This window comes from Micromys minutus, assembly GCF_963924665.1.
Source record: "Micromys minutus genome assembly, chromosome: 2".
Lineage (NCBI taxonomy): Eukaryota > Metazoa > Chordata > Mammalia > Rodentia > Muridae > Micromys > Micromys minutus.
The window spans coordinates 26,047,876-26,061,172 of record NC_137971.1 but is presented as its reverse complement, the minus strand read 5'-3'; the positions used below and the strand labels follow the sequence as shown (position 1 = coordinate 26,061,172).

Sequence of the window (13,297 nt, the reverse complement as noted above, 5' to 3'; positions counted from 1 at the left end):
GATCTCAGTAGTAAGTTTCATTTTCCTCTTCTTGTTTATTGTAAGCCTGTTTCAGTTTCTAGTTTCCACTTCCCATTCACAAACTCGAGTTCGTAGAAAAGGCAGGGTATCAGCTGATGCATGTGCTCCCCCACTGCCCACTTATATAATATTCTGAGTGTCCAACTACAGAGGACTGAGATTTCTGAGCTGCTTGGCCCACACTGGGATATTCATACCAGCACAGACACAGATCCCCATCATGAGGTCAGTGCAATCTCTGGTTCTCCACCTTCAATGATAAACTGAGCAGCTTGCTGCATAGAAATGTCTGAAGTTTTCTGCTTGCTTATAGATGCAATACACCTTTGTTAGCGGGACTTTTATTGAACAGACTTTGATCATTCTTTCTCTGTGTGCACATGTAGGATCCTGCCATTTTTTGAACTGCTCAGACCTGGGGAAGATTTATAGACACAGTAAGATTTACTCAAAGACAAAGTTTGACTCAGAGCTAGTAATAATAATATTGCTTTTTCTGGACTATTTTTTGTTTTATTTAAAGTGATAAATACACTAAAAATGAGGCTGTGTTCCTGACTGTGTGCTTTTATATTTCTGTGTGTTTTTTCTGCGTGTATCTCTGTGTTTGTGTATCTCTTTCTGTCTGTTTGCATGTGTTTCTCTCTCTCTCTCTCTCTCTCTCTCTCTCTCTCTCTCTCTCTGTGTGTGTGTGTGTGTGTGTGTGTGTGTCTGTGTGTGAGTGTGTGTATGTGTGTGTTTCTGTGTCTGAATGACTTTTCAAACAACCTCTTACTTTTCAATTAGGTAGTGTGAGAGTTGGAATAAGCACTGTAAGTTTAATTTATATTGCTAAAATATTTGATAACTTCATGATTGAAGTATAAAAAATTCTTACGGAGAACAGGTGTTTCATTCTTTGGGGTTTTCTTTTTCATTTCTCAAATGCAAGCAAATCTCAAACTTTAAAGTTTATTTTTGATAACTTAAAAGATGCAGGGCAAGCAGAAAACCACTCTTTCTCAAACTATTAACTCTGCTTAGTTGTATCTTTGGGAACAGAACAATGTTACTTACAGAGGGTAAGGGCAGAGTATGAAGATACACACAGGCATCTCAGGCATGTCAGACAGAACTTAGGAGGAGTGTGTGTGGACACATGAGCACACAAACTGTTGAGACTTTGGGGTATAATAATTCAGTAAATAAGCACATTTTATGGTAAGTATTGAGAAATCATCCTAAATTATATTTTATTAATGAAACTACACCTGACATTTGAGGAGCCTCAGAGAGAACTAAGAGAAAGTGTTACCTTTCCTGCCAAACACCTATCAGGGAAGGGCAGAGGCATTGATAGAAAAGGAAGGCAGATGCTCTCAGCTTCTTTGAGAGCTATGGAGAAAAGAGACTCTTCTCTGCCCTCAGCTCCAAGGGCTACAAATGTTTAGCCAGATCAGAGTTAGAATTTCAGTGAGGGAAAAGCATGCACAGCCAACTACATTAACTTACTCCTTCCTATAGAATGGGTCTCTGAGAAGATGAGTATTAGTTCTGAGTGTGATTGTCCAGAAAGCTGACCTGCCCAGAACTCTATTGACTTAGCCTGAACAATTTGCTATGTTTTCAGTTTCGCTGCACCTAGAGCACCACGTTAAGCAGGTCTGAGCAGGACCCTCTAGATTATGTGGCCAGGAGTCTGTACCACTGCATTCCGTGAGGACAGAGGTATCTTGGGTTGCTCTTGCTCATCAATGTTAGAAATTGCAGGATTATGTAAATACTAGAACATTGTGGGTAGGAGTGTTCTGTAGTCTCATGAAAAGTTCTGGTTCTGTGTCCTGTTTTGTCAATTATTGTCTTTAAGTGTCTAGGATTAAATGGTCCCATGTCTAAATTTCCCATAACCCACCTTCCAATTTGTATATCTGTGTGTCTCTCTGTTGAGTTACATTGCTTAGAATGCCATGGCAAGATACCTGATGAAAGCAAATAAAGGAAGGAAAAGTTCATTTGTTTCAGCTCAGAGGTTGAGGGTACAATCATGGCATTTGGATCCCGGTGGTAACAGCCAATGCCGGTCTCACTGTTCAGGTGGAAGCTGAGACAGGTGAGCACTGGTGCCCAGGTGGCTTTATTTTATTTATATATTTTATTTAGTCTTGGACCTTGTACCATGGATGGGGTGCCACCCACACTTAAAATTTTACTGCACAGTTACCCATTTCTGAAAGAAAAAGAACAAAACATAAGCCTTCTTAGACGTTCCCAAAGTTGTGTTTTTATGGTATGGTATGGTAAATATACATCCCATCAGACTGACAATGGAAATCATCTGACACAGAATTTTTTCCCTTACACTCCCTCTGTGTAAGGACAGAGCATGGAAGAGCTGAAACCAGGGAAGGCCTTGAAGATGCCCTGGTCAGGCCTCTTTCAGAACTGTCTGCCCCATGAAACCTGAGACCTAAAAAACAGCACCTAGAGTTCCAGGTCCACTGTGGCTTCTTATATTTAAAAAGACTAAATCACATTTCAAGAGTTGCTGTTTTCTAGTTATCTTACTGTCCTTTGGAGTCTTCATTGAAAGTATCATGAATAATAAGGTAATCATAAGCTCCAGGTATTGATTAGTTCTAAGAGAACTTAGATCTCCCTACTTTTTCTTTCTTTCCTGAGACAGGGTCTCAAACTGTGACCTTGGCTGGCGTCAAACCCACACATCTGACCACTTCTGCTTTCTGAGTGCTGGGATTGAGAATGTGCATGAGCATGCTCATTTTTGAAATTTGTTTTATCAGAATTTGGTAGCACATTATCAGACCGCTCCTCTATCTGACCTTCACCTCTACCCTGCAACTAGAATAAGGATAAAGAATGACAGCTTTCAAATTGAAATATGCTTGTGTCCTGACTCATAGTCAGCTTTTGTATGTGGTTAACATTCATAATTGTATGGAATTATGAACTATCAAATGAATAAATCTAACGTAAGACTAAGAAGGAGAAATGGGGATATAACTATTTGAAAAGGACCATAGATTTTTCATAGGCAGGCAAAATGAAGGTATTACTTGCTTGTGGGTAAAAGAGTCACCAGCAAGTCACTCGTTCCATTAGGGTAGAAAGGAGCTTGAGATATTGCTGTGTGAAACTGTTCACAGGATGGACCAAAGTGGTGGAAGGAGAAGAGTGGAAAGGGGACAGACATAAAGAGAGCTTGAAGGTTTAATGGCTGTTTCATGTCACAGATTACCAATTAGAAACTATAGCCAGAAAACGAATTTATCCTTGAGCTCTATAGCTGACTCCAAAAATCAGAAGAAGTTGGTTAATTTTTCCCTGTCCTGTGGCTCAGTCCAGTCTCCATGTAAAATTTACTGTCACTAGATAAACAAGATGTACAGGTGCCCATCATGGTGACCATGTGTGTTTTCTCCACAGTGAGGTCAACAGGGAAACTCTGGAAAAAATCCTTCCACAGCTGAAGTGCCATTTCACCTGGAATTTATTCAAGGAAGGAAGTATGTCAAGTCATATGGAAGACAGGGTGTGTAACCAGATTGAAAATTTACAGTCTGAGGCCAAAGCCACCATGTATGACTTACTGGCCTATATAAAGCACCTAGATGGTGAAAACGAGGCAGCCCTGGAATGCTTAGGGCAAGCTGAAGATTTAAGGAAGCAAGAGAACAATGATCAAGCAGAAATTCGATGTCTGGTCACCTGGGGCAACTATGCTTGGATCTACTATCACATGGGCCAACTCTCAGCAGCTCAGGCTTACATTGACAAGGTGAGGCAAGTTTGCCAAAGGTTTTCAAACCCTTACAGCATGGAATGCCCAGAACTTGACTGTGAGGAAGGATGGACACTCCTGAAGTGTGGAAGAAACGAGCGAGCTAAAATGTGCTTTGAAAAGGCTCTAGACGAGAAGCCCAGGGATCCTGAGTGCTCCTCTGGGATGGCCATTGCCATGTGCCGCCTACAAGAAAACCCAGAGAAGCAGTTCCCTGTGGATGCTCTGATGCAGGCTGTGGCACTGAAGTCTCACAACCAGTATGAGAAAGTTCTCCTGGCTCTGAAACTGCAGAAGATGGGAGAAGCTGCTGAGGGGGAGCGATTGATTGAAGACGCCCTGGAAAAGGCTCCTAATCAAACAGATGTCCTCCAAAAGGCAGCTCAGTTTTACAGGAAAAGGGGAAACCTAGACAGAGCTCTTGAACTCCTTGGACAAGCACTGAGATCCACAGCAAACAACAGTGCCCTCTACTGCTTGGTCATGTGCAGATACAGGGAAAAACTGGAGCAACTGGAGAAGACAGGGGATGCTGACAACTGTGAGGGAAGACAGACTATGGAAGAACTGAGAAGATTAACGATGGAGTGCATGCAGAAGGCTCTTCAGAGGAGGCCAAGTCCTCTGAACTCCTACTCAGATCTCCTCGATTTCCCGGAAGTAGAGAGATGCTATCAGATGGTCTTCAGCAAGAAGAGCCCTTGCACTGAGGAACAAGAACTCTTTGAAAGCTATTGCAACCTCCAGGAGAGTCACAGGAATTCTGAAGGCCTTGCATCCCTGGAGGATTTTATGAAGTTTCCAAAACATCGAAAATCCATTGAGGAGGAAGAAGTTAGACAGCAAGTACAGAAGGCAGATCTTACCTGGCAGTAGGAAAATGTGCTGCATTCTTGGCATCTCCAGGGAATAGATGAGAAGCTGAATGTGGATTGGGCTTAGGAGGCAACAGAATCAGGGGCACAGGCAGCCTTTTCCTGAAATCATCTGACTCTGAGGACAACCGGAAGTGTGCCAGAGTGCAGAGCCTCAGCTCTGCATTGTGAGGGACATGAGTGGTGCTGATGGGGAGGAAAGGACTGGGACAGCAGGAGCCTTCCTGCCAAGGATTGATGAGAGGCTGCTCTTGGTATTTCTTTCAAGAACTGCTTTCTCTCCTGACTCATCTGCTCATCTTAGCCATATCATTTTCCATTCAGTAGATCTTGGTACTAATCATGTAGAGAAATGGGGCTTGAGGCTCACAGGGCCCCTTTTGATCACAATATTTCTCTGCAATACATGGCACCTGCCAATAAACTTTAGTCTGCTTTCTTCAATCCACTTCATTGTAGTCACGTAAGCCTGAGGGATTCACTTTTGCCTAATATTACAATATTGTGTGCATAGATACCATCCTTATATTCTCCCGTGTGTGTGTGTGGGTGTGTGGGTGTGTGTGTGTGTGTGTGTGTGTGTGTGTGTCCTACCATTAAGATATATGGCAAATTGTAATTGTAGTATAAATGTAAAAGATTCAACTAAAGTACATAGTTTGTGTGGCGGTAAGAAGAGTGAAGTCATACAGCCATATTCATTCTCAATGGTTCTTCTTTTAGGATGGGCAGTGACTTCTTTGTCATCTATATTTTTTTCTGAAGAGGCAATGTCAGTTATGTTAGAAACAAAGAGGCTATGAGTCTGGTGGTAAACATTGTTTTGGGGATCTGAGCAAAGTACAGGAGGATGGATATGATCCAAACATATTATACATGTGGATGAAAATTTCAATGGCTTTCTTGGGAATCCTCATTTGCTAAGATTATGGTTAATTATAAATGCACATTAGGGCAGGAAAACATACCTGTTCTAGCATCTGTGTCTGCACTGAGCAAATCATGTTTAATCTGTGTATCCAGTAACTTCCATTCTTCTTCAAGTCTAAAAGATGCAGTTGAAGCCTGTGGACACTTAGCAGTTGATTTTGGCCACATTTCTGGGTACCCAGAGATTCCTGAGCAAATGCCCTCCAATCTGTGTTTGAGGACACTGGGGGTGAGTATCTGCTACTAGAGTTGCCCTTCACTCAGAATTCAGAAGTGTCTCTCACAGTCTTGTTTTAAATTACTTATTCCACAGCTTTACATCTCGCATGATGGCCCACTTCCAGGTTAAAAAATAAAACATATAACAAGTTTGCATGTATTCTTTGAGCAGGGGCCATGCTTATATTCTCTGATTATTTCCAGTGTTAGTGTGTGTGCTGTGTAAGCACACACTCTCTCAGACTCTTCATACTGTTCGATTGCAGATGGTACTGTTGTTGGCCCTGTTGTTTTCAGTCTGACTTTCCCTGTATCACCCAGATGGGCCTTGAATTCATGCTGTAGCCCTAGCTAGTCTCCAGTTCACAGTTCTCTGGCTTCAGCTTCCTAATTCTGTGACCTCAGGTGTATGGAGCCCAGCTCAGCTCTGGTCACTTTTGAATTCATTTATGATTGTAATTTATAGCCACAGGTTATGAACAACAAAGAAATACCAGTAATAATGTTAGCGTTGGAATAAATTTATTTCCCTTAGATAGGAACTAAATTATGGACAATGTATTTGAAATAAATGTATTTGAATTAGGAAATCATTGCCTAGTTTGTTTTGAAACTTGAAACTTATTTAAAAAAAAAAAAAAAGGTGTGTGGTGGGAATACCCTGACAATATATGATTTGTCTCTCTAGATTTAGAACTGAGCAAACACTCCACACACAAAGAAGCCTCTGACACACCAAATAACCTTATCAAAAACTGGAACCTTCTAAGCAGTTTGAGATTTACCAAATGCTCTATGTAAAGAGAAAGCAGGGGTGGTGACACACTTCTGGGGCAAGATGGAAAGTGGCAGGCCAGCTCAGACTGCATGTCAAGTTTTATGTCAGACTGGACAATACAGCTAGTCCCTGTCTTAAGACATTAGTTCAGAAGCATGACAGTGCAGGACAGAAGATGGAGACAATTGTACTGAGAGCTGGTGGAAGAGTCAATTCTGAGAGTTCATACTGTGAAAAATCAGGACTCAAGGTGAGTCACACTCATGGATTGTTGTAGCCAATCCACAGCTTATATGTATGTTAGAACATCATGCTATAGCATAGGCTCATGTAATTTTAATTGCAATGGCTATCATATTATATGTAAAATGGAGGCTAATATAAGACACAATAGCGTGATAAATAAATGTGCCCTGACGTCTTTGTCACACTTTTCACCTATCATCTATTTAACACTTTAATAAAGTGCTACATGATTATGGCACATATCGCTCAGAAATATAACTAATCACCAGTCTCAGATATTGTAAGACAGGTATGGTGACATTTAAAAAGAATTTAATATACACAAGAACAACCCACACCATAGGAGCATGTATGGAAATGATCGTGCCTTCTCAAAAGAATTGTTACGACTTCCAAGTCTTTCCCATTGTATAATACTAGTTTAGAAGGTGGTAGATAGCACATCTAGGAGCACAGCGCTTCAAGATCTTTGATCCATAGTTTCTTTCTCAGTACAAATTCCAGTAGGTGAGGAAGGCACCATTAATTGCCATGTCTCAACAACAACATAAGCTGAGGGAAATTAAAAAAAAAAAAAAAACAAAAAGCAAAAAATAAAACTGTTTTAGTTACAGCAAACTATCCCAAATCTCTAACAAAACATACTCATTTTGTTTTCTCAGAAAACAATTGAAAAGATAGCTGAGTTCAGCTGGAGACGGTTTTTGTTTTGTTTTGTTTTTGTAATGTTTTTCTTTTTCTTATTCTCTTTCTTCCCTTCCTCAATCCTCCCCATCCTTTCTTCTCCTCCTTTCTGGCTTTGCTCCTGTCTATCCTTCTACCTACTATCTGTCTGTCTGTCTTTCTTTCTGCCTGCCTACCACACACACTGGTATGGCGTGAGTAATGACAGTAATATGTGTATAATTTCTGGGCAGACAATTTGTTATTGCATGGCCATTTCTTGTGCTCTTCCCGTAGGTTATTGCTCCCATTCTCACCATCCTTCAGTTGCCTCTAGTTCTTTGCCTAAGGGTGAGGTCTCTGGAGCTTTTCTACTGCAGTTTCAGCATGCCCATGGGTGCCATCCTCTTCAGTTATGTGTGGGCCTTTATGTTGGGGAGACTTTGTAGGCATGGTACCTCTGATAGTTACGGGAGTCACAACCTCACACCAAACTTTCTCTTTATTTTGCCTTTAATTTTTATCCACTTTATCTTCTGCAATAATCCACAAACCTTAGGTACAGGATTTGGGATATAGATGTATATGCTGGGAAATATCTGTACTTTGATTGATTGGTTGTAGTTTTCTACAATGGCCTTTTGCTGTTAAAAGAGAATTTTCTTCATGAGGAGTAAGAACAACACTCATTGATGGGCATAAGCATGGCTGTTTTTGAAAGTAGTTAGGAATCAAGCTGCTTTAATAATGTGGTTGTTGTAGCATCTCTTCTAAGATCAATGATTTTTTCTAGACCTAATAGTTGGTTCCTTTACCAAGTGAGGGTTCCTTTACCAAGTAAGGGTTCTCTCTTGATTAAGCCTTTATTTCTACTTGAGAATCCTTGATTACCACCAAGGTATGCATGCTACTATTGCATCCTTAGCATTATCCTAGTGCTATGCTGGAAGTTGTAAAGGTTTAGAAGCAGCAGATCTTGGTAGCACTTTTCCTTGTTTCCCTTCTTTGGAAGCTTGAACAGCTTCTTGGAAGACTGTAAAACCTATATCTCAGGAAGGAGGCTTTCAGGTCAGATCCACCTTGGGTCTACTTGGCCCTAGGTCTTAGTGGCCTGGTGTCTTCAACCATAGGAATTTAACTTCCTACCTTCAGAAGGCAAGCAAGAGTAACAGTAGCATCCTAAAATGTTTCAGGAGTCCTTTAGACAACCCTGACTTACAACTCAAAAAGTCTTCTCATGCCTGGTATCAGGATTGTTTGTAAGTCTATGGTTTTTTGGAGTGAACCTCATAAAGCCAGATAGTAAGTTTTTATTTAAACTCAGTATGTTCACACTGACTTACATGGAGTATAGTAACTTTAGGGAGATAGTTACTAGTATGCTTTCTTATCAAAAGTATGACTTCTTATAAAAAGTATGATTTCTTGTCAGACATCCTTCTGGTAGAATACCTTCCTCTCTCCTTCCATATATTCTTTAAGACTTATTAATTTCTATATTCCCAGAGCATCCTTGCTTTGTCCCTCCTAACCCTCTGCAGGTTGGTTTTGCTGTGTTCTGATTCCATAAAACCTAGAATACAGATCTTAATGTTCCAATATAAAGATTCTCAATATTCTGTGATGTCAGCAGATTTTATTGAATATAATAGGTTTAGGAAAGTAACAAAGTACTATTGCACAACTCTCAATATTCTGAACATTGTAAGATAGCCATTACGTCATTTTTTTGTTGGCAATTTCCAAAGATCTTACAGTTTAATTCTATCTTCCTTAAGGCATTAAAACATTCTTAGAGCTAAATAAATACCAATGTACTTGGACTAGAAAAATTTACCACAATTGTCTGAAATCAGCCCCATGTATACAAAAAGTTCCATTGATTATATGGTTGGGAGTCATTGAGCAGCAGATTTTGGCTACAGAACTATGAAAATAGAACCATGGACTTAAACATTGCAGGATATCCTGAATTTTTCTCCTTTTTAATGCTCACTATTGCTCATTTATTTTGCTCTCAGATGTTTGTTAAGGTAGGAAAATGTCATGAAAAATAAGCCTCCCTGGTCAGATGTCCTTGGATCAGGATACTAGTAGAATGATGGCGTATGTCATCTAGTCCAAAGTCACACTGATAAGGAAAATGCACAGTAATGCATAGGAGAACAGACACTCATAGGTCAGATGTAACATAAAATCAGTGCTGCAGAAAAACAGGATAAAAAAACCCACCATCTTCTGCATAGTATTCATTGAGTTCTATATCTTTAAGGAAACAGCTACATAAGAATAGTAGAATAGGGTGTTGCACCAAATTTAAGAAGCCACTTGATGACCTGGACCTCAAAACTCAGGGTTCAGTTCTCCTGTGAGCCTCAGGGCCTTCTCATAGCATGACTTGGCTTCACTTGTGTCACCCTTGAGTCTTTAGACAAACCCAAGGAGGCTCCAGCTCTCCAGCACATGAACATTCTGTCTAATGTGTTTATTAGCCAGCGTCTCCAAAGCCTTGAGAAGTTTATCCCTGGAAAGAGAAGTCACCTCAATTTTGAGGCCTTTTAAATAATGGGTGATGGCCCTCTCATCTGATTTCTTATGGAATTGTAAGAACCGGCCATAGCGATAATGAATCTCTTGCTGTAAATGTTCTTCCAAGTTGGTCATACTCAACACTTTCTCAAAAGTTTTTTCTGCCTCTCTAATCTGTCCAGTCTTTGAGTCCATTTCAGCCAGGTTAAGATAAGCAAATTTATATGAAGGTTTCAATTCCAATGTCTTTTCAAAATAATATATAGCTGAACGAATGGATTGGTCTGCTCTTTCTCTATCCTCTCCTCTCGGTTGCATGTTTGTAGCTTTCTTTATTTGAATCATTTGTGTCTTGTGACAAAGGCCAATTTGGTGATGCAAGTAGGAGGATAAAGGTGTGTTTTCCAAGGCTGTTTCAAGGAACCTGAGAGCTTCTTCTACACGACCCTTCCTTCGGTAAAATTTGGCTACATATCCAAAGATATTGTCATTAGGGGATATTCTGGGCAGAGCTTCTTCAATGAGATTTTCTGTTTCATCTGTTTTGCCTAAATCCTGAAGCTTTAGGGCAAGGAGAACTTTTAGGTATAGATCTTCTGGCCTTAGGCTGACAGCCTTCCTTAAAGGTTCTAGAGAACTCCCATAATAGAAATCCCGCCGATAGGCTACAATTGCAAAGCCAGTGTTGTACTCAGGGTTTTCTGGCTCCACTTCTAGAGCCTTTGCAAAGCAGGCCATGGCTCGTGTATAATTATTTCCTCCACACTTCAGCAAGGCCCAGCCTTCCTCACAGTCCATCTCGGCACACTCCATCCTGTAGCGGAAGGGACTTGCACAGTCCTTGCAAACCTTCTCCACCTTGTCCAGGTAGATCTGGGCTTCTGCCAAGCTGCCCCTGTGGTAATGCACCCAGGCACAGTTTCCCCAGGTCACCCGGCTTCTCTTGCCCAACTGCTCTCTCTGGATCAAGTCTTCAGCTTCTTTCAAGCTCTGCAGGGCTTCCTCCTGCTGGCCTTTCAGGTGTCTCAAGTAGGCCAGGAGGTTGTGCATCCCCCTCTTGTAGTTGGTATCGAAGAACTCAGTCTCTGAGACTCTTCTTTCCAAATCGGGCATGTCTTCATCTTCTATAACTAACTTCCAAGTAAAGTGGCATTTCAGCTCAACCAGGTTGTCGTGTATGAGCCTTCTATGAGATTCTTCACTGTAAAAACAGACCCCAATTAATGAAACCATTACCAAAATCTGTGTACTGTAAATCAACCACCATTTTAAGTCATCGAATACTCTCTTCCAAAATACTCTGTGATCCCTTATAGAGAGTAGTTTTGCATAACAATTTTTAAAATGCAATTTAGTTATTCTCCCATTTGTTTACAAATAACCTAAAGGCTAATTAAAATAATTTTATTAATATGAATAGAGTTTCAATCATGTTGGTTAGCTTTAAGCTATTTTTACACAAATAGTTGAGTCACTTAGAGAAGTGTGTTCCTTGAAATTAAATGCTCATTTAGAGGGCCAGTAGGCAAGCCTGTGAGGCATTTCCTTGGTTGGTGATTGATGTTGGAAGGATTATGGGTAGTGCCATGCCTGAGCAGACGTTCCTGAATTGTAATAGCTGAAAGGCTGGAAAAACCATTAGTAACAGGCCAGTAAGCTGCACATCTCCATGGTTTCTGTCTCAGTTCCTGTCTTTGTTTTCTACCTTGACTTCCTACTATGACCTCACCTCATGATGGACTACCACTGTAAAAAGAACTAATCTGTTTTCTGCCCACATTGCTTTTCATCATAGTCTTCATCACAGCAATAGAAACGCTAACAAAGTCATCGATGATACCCAAGATTCTAGAAATACCAACTTATAGTCACCACAACGTATATAAATGCCTGAGGACCAGGAGGCCTGCTGGAAAGGGTGTCAGCTAGATCTCAGAAGGATACTGCACCCATGAAATCTTGAGAATGTGCTTGCACAAACAGGACTTGCATATTGGGAGAGTTTGTACAAGTCCCCCTGTCCTAGATGACTTTCCTAAAAGCCTTAGCTGGAGTAGAGAAGGTGTTGTCACCTCTTTCCTCCAATGAGTGCATGAAAGGCCAGGACCCCAGAGTGAAGCTGACACATTACAAGGTCAAATTTGATGCTTGCTTTTATTATCGAAAGGTCTGATTATTCACTGTCATAATGGAGGATGGGTGAGCTGTATCTCAACAACCACAGCAATTATTTTCTAAGACCTAGGGAGAAGCATAATAATTAGAAATGTCTGTGACTGAATTTTTGTCTTCTAATATTTTTTCTATGATGGTGTCTCTCTAAGAGCACTAAGGAGAAAAAAATATTTCAATAATTGATAAACTTGTCTAGGTAACATAAAGCAGTTAATCACTGGGGAAAGTTTTTGCCTCGAATTCTTCTGCTCACCACAGCCCATGGTGATGAGAGACACTTTTCAGGGAAAATATCCATAGAGGTATCTGTTACTTTTCAGCTGCCATAATATTTGGGATGATCACATTATGTGACCCAAGCTCAGGTATGTGAGTGCTGGCCCAGCTAGTACATTAATTGCAAATAGAAGCTCACATTTGAATGGTCTATCTAATCATGGTAGTTGAATATAGAAAGCAAAGCAGGTTTCTGCTCTCCATGAGACTGCAGAACTTGAACAATCTCACAGACTCTTCTGTCTCCTACTAGGAGCAACTGCTTTTCTTTCTTACCTAGGTAATATCACTTGCTTTCCTCTTGGTTTGTGTCCTGGGGGCACGGGGGAGCCGAATGTCATCACAGGTGTGCTTACTTTCTAGAACAGGACTGCCAAGGAGCCCAAGTCCACAGCAGGGAGCTCACTGAGATGAGTGCTAGTAGATGTGTCTGAGTGGGTGGGGTCCTAATCCCCCTCTGCATGTGCTAGGTGGGGCTTCTCCCAATTGTCAGACTGGATCCTTCTCCTCAGTTGTTTTAATCAATAAAAGTATGTGGAGCTCAATCTCTCTGTGTCTGTACCATTGTGTCTTGGGGTTTATTTATGTAGCTCAAATATAATCTTAGGCTATAAATATTTTCTTTTACTTACACTGAGTCATACGTAGCTTCTTCTCATGCTCAGTGTAGACATGTCTGGCAGAAGACAACCTAGTGATGGGCACTTTTTTAAAATTAGTTTTTCCTCCTCAATCAAGTGTAATTTCTGATAGGCTGAGCAAAGGAGCAAGATTGCCTTCTAGTGAACATATTTACTATACTTTATT

The 13,297-nt window shown here is 40.7% G+C and overlaps 2 protein-coding genes across 2 annotated transcripts; one reads left to right on the top strand and one right to left on the bottom strand.

Moving 5' to 3' along the window:
- Positions 1-2,044: 2,044 nt before the first annotated feature.
- On the top strand, positions 2,045-4,675 carry LOC308417500 (interferon-induced protein with tetratricopeptide repeats 3-like; the record flags this gene model as incomplete). The annotated part of the gene is made up of 2 exons (XM_080912894.1): positions 2,045-2,064; positions 3,445-4,675. 2 exons carry the CDS (start codon positions 2,045-2,047, stop codon positions 4,673-4,675), a joined length of 1,251 nt encoding a protein of 416 aa, XP_080769020.1.
- A 5,262-nt stretch (positions 4,676-9,937) lies between these two features.
- On the bottom strand, positions 9,938-11,152 carry LOC308416672 (interferon-induced protein with tetratricopeptide repeats 1-like; the record flags this gene model as incomplete). The annotated part of the gene is made up of 1 exon (XM_080911728.1): positions 9,938-11,152. The coding sequence occupies one exon, from the start codon at positions 11,150-11,152 to the stop codon at positions 9,938-9,940; it is 1,215 nt and encodes a 404-aa protein (XP_080767854.1).
- Between the last annotated feature and the right edge of the window lie 2,145 nt (positions 11,153-13,297).